The 18,123-nt window shown below is 37.8% G+C and overlaps 1 protein-coding gene across 1 annotated transcript; it reads left to right on the top strand.

The window, feature by feature from the left end:
* Window positions 1-479: 479 nt before the first annotated feature.
* LOC121950389 (aminopeptidase Ey-like) lies at window positions 480-17,611 on the top strand. The gene is made up of 24 exons (XM_088079691.1): window positions 480-538; window positions 859-1,025; window positions 2,784-2,881; window positions 3,446-3,562; window positions 5,086-5,272; window positions 5,952-6,094; window positions 6,393-6,529; window positions 7,617-7,743; window positions 8,801-8,955; window positions 9,043-9,156; window positions 10,264-10,407; window positions 11,087-11,152; window positions 11,262-11,327; window positions 11,800-11,972; window positions 12,147-12,226; window positions 13,115-13,245; window positions 13,356-13,411; window positions 13,671-13,818; window positions 14,890-14,981; window positions 15,202-15,312; window positions 15,399-15,566; window positions 15,714-15,854; window positions 16,378-16,459; window positions 16,543-17,611. Exons 2-24 carry the CDS (start codon window positions 883-885, stop codon window positions 16,699-16,701), a joined length of 2,838 nt encoding a protein of 945 aa, XP_087935817.1. The 5' UTR covers window positions 480-538; window positions 859-882; the 3' UTR covers window positions 16,702-17,611.
* The last annotated feature ends 512 nt before the right edge of the window (window positions 17,612-18,123 follow it).

Here is an 18,123-nt window from a genome sequence, read left to right as displayed (position 1 = left end):
GTGCTAAAATTAAAGTAATTACTTTATTTTATTTTCCCCTGTTATTGTTTTTTGTCTTACTTTCCCATTTATTTGTTTGTTTGTGTGCTAATATTCAGGTAATATTCTTTTCTGGTCATTCCCCTGTAATTGGTTTACTTGTAGCTTTTTTTTCTACTTTTGTTTTTACTTTACTGTTTATTTTTGTGACAATATACAAGTAATTCTCTTGTTAATAAGTTTTTATTTTATTTTTCTGTTTTTTTTTTTTGTTGTTTTTTTACTGTTCCGTTTGTTTGTTTGTTTGTTTGTTTGTTTGTTTGTTTGTTTGTTTGTTTGTGTGCGTGCTAATATTCAGGTAATTTTCTTGTTCCTCCTAAAATTTCTTGCCAATCTCTGGGCCAATTTTCCAAAGTTTCAAACGGCTGAGAGAAGTAAATGTTTGACTATGAACTCTGTTGAGACAAAGACAACAAAAACCTTTACATCACACACGTGTGAACTCGGCTGACAGCGGTGCAGCGTTTTATGACTCCTAACGGGAACATCCACTGAAACAGTGAGTGATAATTTATCACTCTTATCTCTCACTTATCTCAACAGTTTCCACTTCCACCATTCCCACACGGCTGCTCTGCTCATAAATCATCCACTGATGTCTAAAGCTGAGAGCAGAGAGGAAGCTGAAGGGGTGGTTGTTGTCAGCAGTTATAACTCTGCTTTCACTTCTGTGTGTCATTCTGTTTGTGATCTGAGACTCAGGCGCGCTCACATTTACTCAGACTTTTTACCATTTGCATCATAGAAATTTAAAGTTTGGATACGTAGTTTTTTTGGACAGTTTTCCTCTCAGTGGTTGTTGTTTCGATCTGTCTGCAGGACTTCTGTGCACTGAAGCGGGCAATGGGGAAATGCTGCAGAGTCAGCAGGCTGTGCATTGTGTTCGTGGTCTTGGCCGTGGTCTCCATAGCGACTATTGTCACGTTGTGGACTATTGCCCTGACAAGAGGAGACGATGGTGATGACGTCACAGCTCCTTGGGACAGGTAGGACCTTGGTTTGGCAAAAAGTTTGATACTTCTGCATCCTTGAAGGATGATAATACAAAAACAAAAAAGAAAATGCATGAAAGTAAAAGTGCAGACACATACACACATTTACTGTGTTCAATTTTTTTTTTTAAAAAAAAAAAGCTCTAAAATCACTTCTGTGCAGTCAAAACTTTCCATATGGTTTACCAATATAAATTAGGTCCAGTCTGTCTTCTCTCTCCGTCATGACTAAAGGCTTCTACGAATGTTGCTTGTTTTCCTTTTGTGTATTTTTTTTCTTTTTCTTGTCTTATTATTTTCTTTCTTTGTCTTATATAATCACATATACATCACATGAGAGTATGTGAGTATGAGACACACTATTGTGAACATTGGTGTTTGTGTAAGATAAGATAAGATAAACTTTATTGTCCCCGAAGGGAAATTTGTCTTGGGCAACAATTCCACAAAAAAACTGCAATCACAGCACGCTGCAGACAGTAATGCACATCCACCCGACACAACAGACACACAAAAAAAGGTCAGCATGGTCACGAGGGTCGGCTGTTAGTGTTGCTTCAGCCTAATCAGATTTTGCACTGTGACTTTTACACCCAAGAAGTAAAAACATGAGTGAAAATATCATTTCCACAAGAACACTATTAATATAATGTGTGTTAATGTGCGCCTGACTGATTGAATTTATGACACAGATGGGTGTTTATAATAAGAATTATTGAGTTATGTCTTTGTGTCTTAATAAATTAATTTGTTATTTTAACTGTTATTTTATCTTGTATGGCTGCCTGGAGAGCCCCTGGAGGATTTTGGGCAATTCTTCTTCACATTCTTTCATAATGCATTGTATATTTTTTGTTTTTTATATGTGAAAATGAAAAGAAATTGTGCCACACAGAATGGTGAAATAATATGAATAAGAAATTAAACTTTGATCAGTAAATATTGGGCTATCCCTGATAGCTCCTGATTTCTATTTATCCCCGTGGGTGCAGATACTGAAGCTGTTTGTTGTATGAAAGCTAATTTGGCTGAACCTCAGCTCCCCTAAAAGCTTTTTGTCATTAGCATCAGTATTTCTCCATGAATACAAGTGAGACAACAAAAGTAACTGAACAGATAAGTGACGTGACCTCATTACAGGCCGATCACGCGTCTGGCGTCGCCAGCAAAACGTCGCCTGCAAAACGTCGCCTGCAAAACGTCGCCTGCAAAACGTCGCCTGCAAAACCATCGTTTCTTTATGGTGCAACCTCCTCTCGTGCCGCTGCATTTGTTTTCTGGTGCACATAAAAGTGTAAATATTTAAACTTTTCCACTCAGGGTGCAGAGTCACACCACTCATCAGCGTCACTTGTGGCCACATGCACGCAAACCCCACTCCTTCAAGGTGTTTTTGCAGCTTTTGTGATGCGTCACGGTGTGATTGACCCTTTATGACTGACTTCTTCATCTTATAGGTCAATACAGTCAATAATATTCAGCCTGTTCTCATTTCGAAGTTGTCATATAGCGCCACTTTTGCAGTTATTTCCGCGTAAGATCTCAACGCCAAAATTCACCTTGCAGAAATGTACAGTTCCAACATTTACTTCTGGCATTTGGGCTGGTGCCATTTCATTCAGTACTATTTTAAGGAAAGTAAAATAAGCCCTAAATGAGCAAAATAAACACGTGATTAAGTACAAGTGTAAGTATATCTGATAAAGATGTGATTTTATTTAGTTAATTGATCATAGTGTTTATTCTCCACAGCTATCGCCTCCCCACTGCTTTGGTCCCTGACCACTACAACATCACCCTGTGGCCTCGTCTCAGCCCTGACCCAAACACCGGCCTCTTCATATTTACAGGTAAGTCTTCGTATTTACAGCACTTCATATCTTACTGGACAAATACCAGTAAAAATACTGGTCACAATACAAAATGTCCAACATAGTGTAGACATCATATAATCTCTTGATGACAAAATTACTTATTTATTATTGAGGAAGTAAAGAAATGTAGAAATAAACATTTAGTGATAAATAGGAACATGAATGGTGACGTGAATACAGAAATAAGAAATTAAAGGCAGAACTGAATGAATGAACACATCAGTGTAGGTAATTCATTGAGACTTGGATAGATGGATAAATAAATATATTATACAAAATACCTACATTTCATTTAATCTAAAAAAATGTTTGTGTTTCCAAGTTGTACTTCAATTATTTTGTAAGTCTGTAATATTGGAATTCTACTGTTAATTTCTGGATTTATACATTTATACTTTTACATATTTCTAGTTTTCTATATCTGTATTTTATCTATGAATTAATTTTATGTGTTATAACACCTTTTTTTTTACCTGCTAAGTTTTCTAACTTGTAAGATGCATTATTTACAATAAATGTCTGTTTCCATGCTTTCTGCAGGCCGATCCACTGTGGAGTTTCAGTGTGTGCAAGAAACAAATCTGATCCTGATTCACTCCAACCAGCTCAACTACACCAAGCTGGACAACACACACACCGTCAGGCTCATCGCTTCAGGTACACACTGTAGCCTGGGCACACACACACACACACACACACACACACACACACACACACACACACACACACACACACACACACACACACACACACACACACAGACTCAAAGGACAATAAGAAACTCCTCCGTATGGATGAGATTTGCCCTGAGATGCTGAAGGTCCTGGACATTGTTGGGCTGTCTTGCTGGACATGTCTCTTCAGTGTCACACAAGGTTGGGGACAGTGCCCGTAGGGGGGACAGACCGGGGTGATGGTTCCAATAGTTTAAAAAAGAGAGTGGAGAATATGCTTTTTATCAACCCATTTTCTTTCCAAAGTCTTCAAATACCGCCACTTTTGCATTGATTTTGGTGTAAGATACAGACGCCAAAAGCCCCCTTTTGCACACGCATGATGCTGGATGACGTGAACTGAGAAGGCAGCCAGAGAGAACTGTTCATGACATTAAAAATAACCCAAACATTGTTTTTAACTTTTTTAGTACCATATTAACACAGTTGTGTGTTTTACCCCAATACTGTAATAATGTAATACCCCAATACATTTTCCACATCATGCTGAAGGTGCTCAAGGTGTTTATGGTGATTTGATGTTTTTAAAACCAAATCTGTAGTTTTATGTCAAAATGCAAGGCGTCATTGATATGGTTGTCTTTAAGAGGCTGTCGCACGGCCATTTTTGTAAAAACTAGCATAAGGTGGTGGTATCTAAAACCAGAAAAACGAAGGCATCAATCAGTGCAGTCTCTTTGAAGAACACGCATGTACAGACACATTACCAGCCTCTTCTCTGTCCGAATTCCTCAAATTCTGCTGCTTTTGCAGTAATTTTAAAGTAAAATCCCAATTCCAGAAGCCACCTTTTTCGTCTGCGTGATACGTCAATAGACACCTTCACCTTAGAATACAGGCGGATTAAACCGCTCATGATATTATTTATTGCCAGAGGACGACCAGACGGCACCTGCTGCTGCAACATGATATGCTGATGTGCAGTTTCAGCTGAGAAAATGACCGAACAGAAGCTTTCACGTCTGCATGATACGCCGCTGAAGGGTGTCAGGCTGAGACACTGCCTATAACAATGTGATATAAGTAGCATGAAGGTCCCTTTAGGGTGAGCACGAGGGGCGGTGGACGGATCAAACAAACCACGGACTGTCCTGCGGGAGTGAGCTTCCTGTCTGAATGTGATGTATTTGTGCCTCTAAACATCCATGTCAACATGTGCGTTTGTTGCCTAAAATAACCACATGCACACAATCCCACCATGTGCTTGTGTTGACATCACAGTAGCACCATCCTGAAACGTAAAGAGCAGATGCAAAAGGATACCTGGAGTGTAATATGTCGCCGCGGCAACATGTGACGACTTTGGATGAGAACGTGTTTGCAAGACTCACTCAAACAAAATAATATTTTTTCCTCTTTATTAATAGTTTTGTATATGATAAATGAGTCTTAGCATTATTTTCCACTTCTTCACTTTTTCCACCATCAGTTCTTTGTCCCCCTCAGGTGGAGGGTCTGCTCCCAGTATTAAGTCCACCTGGCTGCAGCCTGAGACCCAGTATCTGGTTATCCAGCTGGAAAACAAATTAGCTCGAGGACAGAAGTATCAGCTGTACGCTGAGTTCACCGGAGAACTAGCTGATGACTTAGAGGGCTTTTACAGGAGTGAATATGAAGAAGACAGCGTTCGAAAGTAAGTTTTCTATTCTGTGTCAAGTATTATCTTTTTTTTTGTTGAGCTAATCTCAAATATCTTAACTGTGTTAACTGTTTTTGATCTAACTTATGTCATTTTTATGATGTTTTTTATGTGTGACGTTTGTGAGGATTGATGAGTTTGTAGTGCAAGACAAATTTCCGTGCAAACGGACAATAAAGTGTTATCTTATCTTATCTCAGCCCTTTGAATCCTGAGGAAACTGACTTGGTTTCTTTCAAAAACATGGGAAAAAGGCAATGAGCAACAAAGAAAAAGAAGTGACCATGAAAATAGAAAAGCAATCAGTAAAAAAGTATAAGAACACTGCTTAAAATAAAAAAAAAAAACGAAATATTTAAAATAAAATAAAAAATGAAATATGAATAAAAAGACTTGGAAAAAAATACTAACCAATTATAATAATTCTATAACATATTTGTGATTATTATGATAATTATGAATGTAGTTCCTCCCTAGCTTTTTTAAAAATAATTTTCTTAATCTACTAATTTATTGCAATTTGTGGAACAGTTGCTCATTGCGTTCTCCTCCGTGTTATTGAAAGAAATTGCAGCAGTTTGCTCGCCATTCAGAGGTGAAATTACTTGTGAAAGTGCAAGAAAACTGATGTCGCTCCAGGTTTCAAAGGGTTAATATGCACTGTTTTGCTCAGGGTGGTCGCCACCTCTCAGATGCATCCAACTCATGCCAGAAAGACCTTCCCCTGTTTCGATGAGCCGGCTATGAAAGCTGTTTTCTACATGACTCTCATCCACCCGCCTGGAACCGTAGCCCTGTCCAACGGCATGGAAACAGGTCAGTGCTCTCTGTGTGCATTTCCAAAATCTGCTTAAGTTCAGTGCAAATATTTAATGGAAACGTGTCTACTATTATTTTAGCAGGAAAAATACATGCAGTCGCCATAACATGAAGGAAAACATGATCACTGACAGATGACTCACGTGACAGTGTGGTGCAGTCGGCTGATTATTAACTGGAAAATTTTTGTCTTTGGGAAATTTCTGTCTGAAGTGAGGTTAAAACTGCGCTCAAGATTTGAAATTTGAAAAAATTTATTATTGTGTAATTTAACTGTGTGTTTGTGTCTTTTCAGATATTGTGAACGTCACTATCGACGGATTCACTTTGAAACAGACGAAGTTTGAGCCGACCAAGAAAATGTCCTCCTACCTGCTGGCCATTGTCGTCTCTGACTACACACACCTAAATGCTACACAAGGAGACACGCTGGTAACTGTAACGTCACTGACGTTTCATTTTCATCACTCTCAAACTGGAGACCACAATAATCGACCCCTTTGACAGCAGACCAGTTTATCTAATAACACGTAATAAAACATAATAAAACCTGCACGTAAAAATAAAATAAAATCAGAACACAATACACAGAATACATCCTCAAATAGATAAAACCCACTTGATAATACTAGTAAAAGTAAGATAAAATAAGGATAAAAATTTAGTGCACAAGAATGCATAACATAAAGTGAAAAATAAAATAACTAAAATATAACCCACTGACATTATTAATAAAAAAAGGATAAAAATAAAGTATATAAAATACATAAAATCAAGGAAAATACAGCATCTTAAAGATGTGCAGAAAAATACCTGAAAATGATCACAAAAAATAAAAAAATAAATAAAATAAAGAGTATGACTTCTAAAAAGTCATTCCTAATGTACAAACACATGTACAGATTTCTGTGACATGATTTTAAACATGTAAATATTATTATTATTATTATTATTATTATTATTATTATTATTATTATTATTATTATTATTATTATTATTATTATATTTTTGGGAATAATTGCCCTATCCTTTGAATACACTCTCAATAATTTCACAATTTCATCTTTCCTTAAAAAACAAACAAACAAACAACAGACTTTCAAGTCATTTTCTCAACATCTTTTTCTAATTTCTTGCAGTTTGTAGGGCACTTTATGCCAAGTTGCTCATTGCCTTTTTAAAAAAAAAAGAAACCAATATTTTTGTCAGGTTTCAGAGGTTTTAAAAACTGATGACGGTCCAGGTGCTGAAGGGTTAAGGATTTAGCATATTAGCGTTTTAAAATGAGGTGAAGAAAGAAAGTGATTGTCAAAGATATCGTCAGCTAATGTTTGTAATATTTGCTAACTGACTGACTATTTCAGCACTAATGACAATTTAACACAAACATCAAGCATTTGGATTTGTTTACTGATTATGCTCTTTTTTACCATTTTCATATTTAGTTATTTTTAAAAAATTATCTACATTTTTATGCACAGTACTCGTCACTAATAAGAGTTTGCTGTTGTGTGTTCAGATCCGTATTTGGGCTCGCAGGTCGGCCATTGAGCAGGGTCAGGGAGACTACGCCCTCAATGTGACTGGACCCGTACTGGACTTCTTCCAGTTGTACTACAACGTCTCCTACCCTCTGAACAAGTCAGGTGAGTCTGCGTCTATCACCTTCTTTTAAAGGCCAAAGTAAAATGTTTCAGCAACTATTAAATGGAAATTAGTTACAGACGTGCATGCACCTTTAGATGAAATCATAATCACATCAGTGATCCTCTGAGTTTTCCTCTAGCGCCACCGTCAGGTCAAAGATTTCAGTTTGTCCAATACTACACGTTCTCTTCATGAGTCATAGTTTACTGCACAAAAAATGTAAAGTAGAAAAAAAATTAAAAAACATGAATCACAATTAAAAATGAAAATGGCTACTGCAAATTGTAATTCTCTACCCCCCAAAATTTAAAACAAATTAAAAATAAAGTTACAAGATAATTGCCCTGAAAAAGGGCAGAAAGAATAAAAATTATGAATGAATTTAAAAAAAAGGTAAAGGAAGCAAACAATCAAGTACTGACCCAAAAAAGTGCGAACATTTAATTTTTTAAAAATATTTTTCCTGTAATAATAATTTTATATATAAAAATTATTTATATTTTTATTGTTTTATTTTATTGTTAAAAAACAACAACAACAACTCATAAATAATAATTGATTTGATTTGAACTTTATTTCGTATGTGTATGAAAATGAAAATAAGGGTAAAATATAGTTACACACAAACATACAAACATATCCAAAAAGAAGAGGGAGGAAGTAAAAACGTATTAAATCCCATCCCTTCCCTATCTGTTATTGAAAAATAAAATGCTTCGCTTCCATTTTATATAAAAAAATATTTCTATACAATATTCTATGTGCAACATATTTACATTGTTATTTAGAAAAAGAAAAAAAATGCTATAATAATAATATTTAGGGTTTTTTTTGTCACGTTTTAATAATTTCTTGCAATTTGTGACATTTGTATCCAAGTTGGTCAGTGCCTTTCTCCCCATGATTCAGAGAGAAATCAAACCAGTTTGCTCACATTTCAAACAGGTAAACTTGTAAAAGGCGTCTGAACGCAGCACGAGGAAACTGATGCTGATCCAGGTTTCAAAGGGTTAAAGTATATATATGTCACCGTGACTTCGAACCTTCCCTCCACAGATCAGATCGCTCTGCCAGACTTCTACTTTGGCGCGATGGAGAATTGGGGTTTGGTGACATACAGAGAAACGAACCTTCTGTACGACCCCGTGACCTCCTCCAACAGAAACAAGGAGACCACCGCCACCATCATCGCTCATGAACTGGCTCACATGGTGAATCAGCGGATTTTGATTTTTGTATCTATTGATTGATTTACTGATTAATTAGTCAACAAATGGAGTGTTTGATGTCTGCTGCAGTGGTTTGGTAACCTGGTGACTCTGCGCTGGTGGAACGAGGTCTGGCTGAACGAGGGCTTCGCTTCATACGTTTCGTACCTCGGAGCGGACTACGCCGAGCCCGCGTGGAACTTGGTGAGGACGCAATGTTTCGGGCTTTTGGCCTTGTGCTCTTTTAACAGTCGTGTGATGAAACAAAGTAATAATACTCAGTTACAGTACTCACGTTTTTTCTTTTGGAGTATCTTAAGTTTTTATATTTCTGTCAAACTTTACTTTTCCTCCACGACGTTTTCATTTCAGTTACTCACCACAAATTATGGAAGGAAGTAGAAAGGGATGAAGGAGGAAACGGGAGGGAAAGAAATTTGGATTTTGTTCTTTAAATCCTGTAAGTGATGAAGGCTAATGAAGGCCTCATTTTCAGAGCAAATCGGTTTGATTTCTTTCAAAAACATGGAAGGAAGCCAACAAGCAACTTAACAAGAAATGGCCCCAAACTGAAACCGCAAGAAATTAGTAAACAGCTACAAGTAAAATACCTTTAAATAAGAAAAAAGCAAAGTAAAAAGCAAAAACAAGAAAATGATCATGTCATTTTAAGAATTCTGAATATATTTTTTTCTGCACATTTTCACTTGTTTTTTTTGTTTTTTGTTTTCAAAAAAATGGGGAAGAAATGACCAATGACCAACTTGGAAAGAAATATCCCACAATTTACAAGATGTAAATTTTTTTTAAAAAAAGACGAGGAAAATGACCTGATTTATTTTTTTAAAGGGGGCTAATCATTCAAAAATAATCTGAAATTGGGGAAAAATATAATAATATATTAAATTACATTTTGAGTATATATTTAAAGTTATATTACAGGAAAAGAATAAACATATATATATATCTATATATATATACACACATATATATAATTTCTCTACTTCTTTTGAGTACTTTTCCTGCCCCCCCCTCACTCTTTTGTGTGTAATTTTGATTATTTGTAGAAGGAAATTTAACCAATTTGTTTCAGTTTCAAAGGATTGAGTAAATTCTGTATCATAAAATAACTTTTTATACTTTAGTACATTAAACATCAGACATTTTAAGACTTCTACAAGTAATATTCTTGGTGAATTTAACTTCTAAGTCATTTCTGGTGAGAAATCTGTGCTTTTACTGTGTCAGTCACTTCTGTTTTCAGTGTTACACGTCTTAACTTATTTCTGTCTGTCTGTTTGTTTGCTCCAGCAAGACTTGATAATACTTGATGACGTCCACAGGGTGTTTGCAGTCGACGCCTTGACGTCCTCTCATCCTTTGTCCTCTAAAGAAGACAGCATCATCCTGCCCGGCCAGATCACTGAGCAGTTTGATGCCATCTCATACAGCAAGGTGCCCACACGTCAGAACAGTTATCTTACATGGTTTCAGCGTGATCATGTCCCAATCACTCATCACTGAGTGCAGCTAAGGCCACAAAGTAAACTTTGAAAACTGGATTAATTTTTTCCCCCAAGAACACGGGAGAAGGCAATGAGCATCAACAAGACATGTCCCAAAAATCTGCAAAAAGTAAGAAAAAAAAGCTGAAAATAAGAAAAAAAAAACCCAAGAAAATGACCAAAGAAGTGCTAAAAATAAAAAATTGTGTATGAATTTATTTTATTTATTGTTATTTCATTTCTTTTATGACATAATTTTAAATGTAAAATTATTATAATTAAAAAAGTTTTTCTGTACATTTTCTTCAATTTTTTGGATATGAATTTTTTTTTATAGCAATCCTCCGCTATTTTTTAACACTAACTTAAAGTTTTTTTGTAACATTTTACTAATTTCTTACAATTTTTGGGACATCTCTGGCCAAGGTGGTCATTGCCTTTTTCTTTCATGTTTTCAAAACCAATATGCTCAGGTTTCAAAGAATCAAATAGGTTGTGAAAGATTTTAAAGGGTTCATTGGTAAAATAAATACTGTGCTATACCATGGAAAATGTGCTTGTTGCAGCTGTAAAGTGTCTGATTGAGAGACTGATTCCTCGTCTCTGTCTGTGTGTCTGTGGCCTCTCAGGGTGCAGCCGTGTTGAGGATGCTGTCTGATTTCCTCTCAGAGCGAGTCTTTGTCCGAGGACTCCATGTACGTTTGTGTTTTTATTGATATAATAATGTGACGTCATATTTTGCTAAAACTTCATATCCCCATCAGCAGGATGTTTAGTTTGACTGTGTTTATCTTTTGTCTTCAGACGTACCTCAAACACTTTGCCTACAGTAACACAGTGGGGGACGACTTGTGGCACCATCTGCAAATGGTAAGTTTTTTTTTTCTTCAAAAATGTTATAAAGATAACAAAAGATAAAATTAGCCTTTATTATCAAACACTACAGAGACGTTACATTTGATTCTTCTTATGTAGATATATGGATACTTTGAAACTTTACATTTCAGCAAGGTTGTGGTTAATTGTTACAGAGGTCCCCAGCAGACCCTTATGTCCCAAAATCCTAGAAATGTCCCAAAATCTGACAAATGTCCTAAATTCCTAGAAATGTCTTAAAGGCCTGGAAATGTCTTGAAATCCCCAAAATATCCTAAAATCCTAGAAACATGTATAGGGCTGCTGGGACTGGCCCCTGGCCTCCTGTTTTTTTGCAAAAGTGGCCCCCAAGCAAAGCAAGTAGAGCATCTGTGCCCCAAACTAAACACACGGAGGTGTTGATGATGTTTGATTTTTTAAAACAGATTTCTTTTTAAGGAAATTCTCTCTGATCTTTTGTCACCAGGCGGTGGAAGACAATAATGTTCCACTTCCTTCTCAAGTTGGTGAAATCATGAACCGCTGGGTGCTCCAGATGGGCTTCCCTGTGGTTACCATAGATACCAGCACAGGAAAGGTGTCCCAGAAGCACTTTCTCCTGGATCCAGAGTCTAACGTCACAGTCGAATCGCCTTACAGGTATGTAACTCTACAGCATCTTCACGTCACGTCTTTGAATTATTCTTTAAAGCAGAATACACAGATGTTGGGAAGCAGCTGGTTTGATTTATGTGACACTAATTGGAAATAAAGTGTTGTCTTTCTCTTTGCTTCCTTCTTTGCCGATGAATAAAACTGTGTTTCCTCCTGCAGCTACGAGTGGCTGATTCCTGTCAGGTGGATGAAGGACGGTGAGGTGCAGAGAGAAATCTGGTGGCTGATGGAAAAAGAAGGTTTGTGTTAATATGCTGGTAGGCTTTAAATAATGCTGACAGAACAGATTACTTTGTCATATCCAGGAGGCGAGGAACAAGATGCTTTATATGTATAAAGAAAAATGGTCTGTTAGTATATGGTACAAGCCAAAATTAAGAGCTTATTGTCTTTTAACGGATGGTTATAATGTAGAACTCTCTGTGAAGTATAATTAAGTAAAGGACAAAGATGGCTGTGTGCAGAGCTACGCTCAGACCGGCAGGTTTGATGCCACTGCAGACGATGTTGAGAATGAGGTTCACTTTTTGTTTTGTTGTTCTGTGTTTCATGAATTGAGAAATATACTTTTTTACTAAGATGCCATCACTTTATGCCAGACTTGTTTTGTTTGGATGATTATGAAAAAACCTGAGCTGTGCTTTTATTGCAAATTTTCTTGATTAAACTTGGGAAAGAAGACAGAATATTTTTTTTTTTTTACGACTGAGCTGTGAAAAACAAAAAAACGTTTAATCCCTGTAATGAAATGAAATATGATTGATCATTTGACTGCTGCAATGGAAATTTTGGTGTCTTATAAACCCAGGAGGGTTGTGCATGACACGAAAATAAAGAAATCAATCGGTCTATATACTTCTAACATAATACTTACTTCTATAATGATGTATAATTATTCACGATGCAACTTTTTTTTTCTCTCCATCTGAGGACCAAACGTGATGTCCGGTCTTGAATAATTATGCAAATTGTAAAACTAAGAGTCTGTAACATGAGCAGTTTACTAAATATCCTTATTGCAAATATGATTTTGTTTTCTGCTTTAAATAAACTAAGTTTAATCACTCAAAGTTTTTTTTAACCTATTTGATGTTTTACTCATCCCTGTTTTTTTTTCTTTTTCTCAGCGGTAAACTCAGAGATGAGGACAGGTGGTTTGTGGGTAATGGCCAACATCAATGTCACCGGATATTACCGGGTAAACTACGACCTCGGAAACTGGGAACGCCTCATCGCTCAGCTTCTTTTAGGGCACCAGGTACGCAATCAGGCTCTGATCATTCTGGCTTCATTATTTTCACTCTCTTCCATAATATTTTTTGAGTATTTGTTTTGTATTACATATTCTTTCTAAAATTTGTTGTGCAGGACATACCAGTGTTAAACAGAGCTCAGCTTGTGGATGATGCTTTTAATTTGGCCAGGTACGTCAGTTTAGCTGCTTTTTAGAGTTTTTGCTGCATTTTTTGTCATATTTTTCTTGCATGGTCTCATCGGTGTCTTTGACTTAGCAAACAAAGAAACCCTCTCAGAAAAGACCTCCTATCAGTACCTGCTCTGCAAAAAGAGCAGTGTGATGAAATGTAGGCTGAGCAATGAAATCGGCTGATTGCAAAAATCTCAGCGACTAATATTTGAGCTTAATGACAAATAATGTAAAACGTGTATTTCCTCTCCCTGCAGGGCTCAGATGGTCTCCACTTCTCTCGCTCTGAGGACGACCCTCTATCTGTCCTTGGAGACAGAGTACATACCCTGGCAGTCTGCTTTGAATAATTTGGACTATTACTATCTCATGCTGGACCGTACCGAAGTCTATCAGCCTATGCAGGTACACAATATTACCTGTGCATGTTAGGAAGGTGTTTCAGAGTTTTGTTTTGTAGGATTGTAGCACTTTAAAACTAACACAACTTGGATCCTTCAAAGAGCTCAAAAACAATATGATGTATGTTTCCAAAACCGGCCCGTCCTCATTCAACAGTCGCCAAATCAGAATCGAGTTTTATCGCCAAGTACATTTACACATACCTGAAATCTGATGGTGTTGGTGTTTTGGTGCAAAATGTTAAACATAGAGAAAGAATAAAAATAGTAACTTTAAGTAGAATAAGATATAAGATAACAAATTATAGAAGCAATATAAAAATATAACAAGAAAAATAGAGTATAAAGAACACAGAAGGTATGTACAAAAGGTGCAATGAAGGAATTGTATAGTTGTGCAGAAGTTAAAGTTGCAGTGTAATACCAACACTTTTGCAGTAATTTGGCCAAAAACCACCTGTTGCATCCGCATATGTCGATGGATGTTTTCAGCTCAAAATGTGGCTGGACAGAACAGGCCACAGTGTTATTATGCTCCACTGCATAATAACGGATGTTGCGTCTGTATGTTACGCCGCTGGACAACAGCAGGTTGTCTGTAATGACACATAAGGAGCATGAGAGTCTCTGCAGGGCAGGTAGGAGGCGCGGTGGATGGTTCAAACAAACCCTGGACTTTCATGCAGGAGTCTGGTGTTTGCTTCCCGTCTGAATGTGATGTTTTTTTATTTACACCTCACCATGTGCCTCCTTGTCTTAATCCTAACCCTCTGGCCACCATGTGCACCTGCTGATGTTATGGCGTTCGTTGTCGTGCTTTTGTTGCCTTAACAGAACCATGTGCAGCATAATCCCACCATGTGCTTGTGTTGACATCATGGTAGCGGCATCATGCAATGTCAACAGCAGACATAGAAGTAGAGCGTTATATGATGACACAGAAGTCCACTGCAAAGTGGCAACATATGACAATCTGGGACAAGAACATGTTGCCATAACCATGTTTAGTCTTTATGCTCCAAGACGCCATTAGACGACCACTAATCTTCGCTCACGTCCCTCTAATTCTCTTTAGGATTACATGAAGAAACTGGTGACTCCCCTCTTCCTGTATTTCAAGAACATGACATCAGACTGGACCCGTGTTCCTGACAGACACACTGACCAGTGAGTATACTCACATACAAGCTATATACACTCGGTCTTTAGCAGCTTACTTAAATATCATCTCACCGGCTCATATTTCAGTCACACACCAATAATGCAGAAGGAATCCTGACCAAAGGATTTTTCAAGATTGCCAAACACTTTGCTTCTTTATTAATATGCTAAAATGGCTACAAAATGTAGCAACTTACTGTTTTAACATTTCTGTGTCTCCCTGCAGGTACAACCAGGTGAATGCCATCCGTGAGGCCTGCAGGACAGGAGTGACAGAATGTCAGAACCTGACGGCCACGTGGTTCAAACAATGGATGGAGACCCCTCAACACAATTTGTTGGTCTATTTTATATATTATTTGATCTTGACACACATTGTTTTTTCAAGTAAATAAGCGACTTAACTCCAACTGTCTTAATCAGGATCAGTCCAAACCTGCGTTCAGTGGTGTACTGCAGCGCCGTGGCTGCAGGTGGAGAGGCAGAGTGGGAGTTTGGATGGTCACAGTTCAAGAGTGCTGCTGTAGCCAGCGAGGCCAGCAAACTCATGTCTGCACTGGCCTGTACCAACAAGACACAGCTGCTGGAAAGGTGTGTGTCCGTCCATTCCTTACAGAGATGCTGAGGGTAAAGTGGTGATGAAGTGAAGATGAAATATTATGTAATGTTAAAAATTTAAATTTGTTGTCTGTGCAGATGATAATGCAAAGAATGCAACTGTCTCTTCTCTTTTTACAGGTATCTGTCTTATACCTTAAACTCCACTATGATCCGTAAGCAGGACGCCACCTCCGTCATCACATCCGTCGCCAGCAACAGAGTGGGACAGAGTCTGGCCTGGGATTTTGTCCGGGAGCAGTGGGAGTACATGTTCACACAGTGAGTATTACACGTCAAAAGATGAATGGGTGAGTTTGTGTTTATATGTGACAACAGCATCCAAGTAGAGCTTATTCATCAAAACAACTCCGCATCTCCGACAGAGGTCGTAGCTAAACCCCTAATGTCGTAAAATCCTAGAAATGTCCTAAAATCAAACAAGTGTTCTGAAATCCTGGAAAGGTCCGAAAGTCCTTGAAACATCCTGAAACCCAGAAATGTCTGAAAATCCTTGGAATGTCCTTAATCCTAGAAAAGTCCAGAAATCCGAGAAATGTCCTACAGTCTGAGAAATAACCCAAAATCCTGGAAATGTTCTGAGATACTAGAAACGTCCTGAAATCCTGGAAATGCCCTAAAATCCTAGAAACGTGTAAGGGTCTGCTGCGACTGGCCCCTGGCCTACTGTTATGTTGCAAAAGTGGCCCCCAAGGAAAGCAGGTTGAACATGCTTGACATACAGTACATTGTTTGAGCCGAGCCTGTTGTTTTTTGACCATGACGGTGGCTTGTTGTTTTTCAGATATGGCGTGGGCTCTTTCTCCTTTGCCTCTATGATCAGTGGAGTCACTGCAAGGTTCTCTACACCTGATGAACTACAACAGGTACGTTCTCATTGAGTGATTCCTCGTCAGCTTTATGAACATCGAATTGTTGTCTGAACTGTGTCTCGTGTTTCCTGTGCAAGCTGGAGGAGTTTGTGGAGAAGCACGGGGGAGCGGCAGGGTTTGGATCTGCCACACTGGCTGTGAAGCAGGCCCTGGAGAGGACCAGAGCAAACATCAACTGGCTGCAACAGAACAGACAGGAGATCTGGGACTGGTTCAACAGTCACACTGGACATTAGATACACGTTCTCGCTCCAAGTTGTCACATTTTGCCGCTTTGCAGTGGACTTCCGTGCCTACATATTACGCTCTAGGTATCTGTCTGCATGTGCTGTTTAAATTCTGGGATGCCGCAACCGTGATGTCAATACAAGCACATGGTGTGATGACGCTGCATGTGGTTACGTTTAGGCAACAAAAGCACATGGCAACCAATGCCAGGATGTCCACAAAGACACATGGTTAGGTTTAAACAAAAGAGGCACATGATAAGGTATATAAAAGAAAATCACATTCAGACGGGAAGCAAACACTGGACTCCTGCATGAAAGTCCAGGGTTTGTTGGATCCATCCACCACCTCTCGCACCCACCCTATAGGGACCTTGATTGTCCTTATATTATGTTGTTATCCTGATGCCATCCATCAGCATATCATGTGGATGCAAAAGGTGGCATCAGGATCTTTCTCCAAAAGCACTGCAAAACCGTTGGTAATTGTCGAATACACAAGCGGGCTGTGACTTATTTCCCATATGGAAAGCGTTTTTATGTTTCTGTCCTGAACAAAAGCACCAATAAACACAACAGAAGCTCAACTCCTGATTAAAAGCCACCAGAGTTTAGAGGAATTAGGCAAGATTTAAAGACACCAAGAAGGAATAATAAAACTACAACAAAAACAATAAAAAGTACATATTGGCAGCTATATCTACTCCTTTAAATGTTGACTAACCTGCTTAGTATGAGGTAGTAAAAGAGCTCTTATTAACACATTTACAAAACGCTTGCATACTGCCATGTAGTGTTTGTAAGGTTTTCACTGCAACTTTTACCTTTAAATGCTGTTGACCCTCCTATGTTGAAATGCCACTGTAACAATGAATAAAATGTGTCTACAATTTTCAATAAAATGTACAGTTTGAACTTACCTGCCTATCATAGTCTTAATTAGACCGTACAGTGGTGATACTTTTAGAAACTCAAAGATAACCAGAACTCAAGTTCAAATCAATTTTATTTCCAAAGCCTGATATAACAAATCACAATTTGCGGCAGAGGGCTTTACAGCATATGACTTCCCTCTATCTTTCCACTCTCACAGCGAATAAGGAAAAACTCCCCCTAAAAAACCCTTTGACAGGAAAAAAAAAAGGTCGAAACCTCAGGAGGAGCAACCGAGGAGGGATCCCTCTTCCAGGACGGACAGACCTGCAATAGATGTCTCATGTACAGATCAGCAAAATAATGTAAATAATATAAAACCCACAGACATTATTAATAAAAATAAGCATGAGAATAGAATATATAAAATACATAAAATTAAAGAAATACAACATCCTTGGTGCTAGCCCATTAAGGGCTTTGTATGTGAGGAGGAGGACCTTAAAATCAGTTCTAAATGTAACAGGAAGCTGCTGCAGAGCAGCTAAAACTGGAGGT

This window comes from Plectropomus leopardus, chromosome 7 (genome assembly GCF_026936395.1).
Source record: "Plectropomus leopardus strain MGB_pleo_1.0 chromosome 7, ASM2693639v1, whole genome shotgun sequence".
Lineage (NCBI taxonomy): Eukaryota > Metazoa > Chordata > Actinopteri > Perciformes > Serranidae > Plectropomus > Plectropomus leopardus.
The sequence above is the reverse complement of the archived record's forward strand: the minus strand, read 5'-3'. Positions and strand labels throughout refer to the sequence as shown.

Bases quoted from the DNA above. Each gene is read 5' to 3' on its own strand.
- LOC121950389 (XM_088079691.1), top strand. From the start codon at position 883: ATGGGGAAATGCTGCAGAGTCAGCAGGCTGTGCATTGTGTTCGTGGTC. The intron at 9,157-10,263 runs GTGAGGACGCAA...TGTTTGCTCCAG, and splicing joins CCGAGCCCGCGTGGAACTTG to CAAGACTTGATAATACTTGA. The intron at 13,819-14,889 runs GTACACAATATT...AATTCTCTTTAG, and splicing joins AAGTCTATCAGCCTATGCAG to GATTACATGAAGAAACTGGT.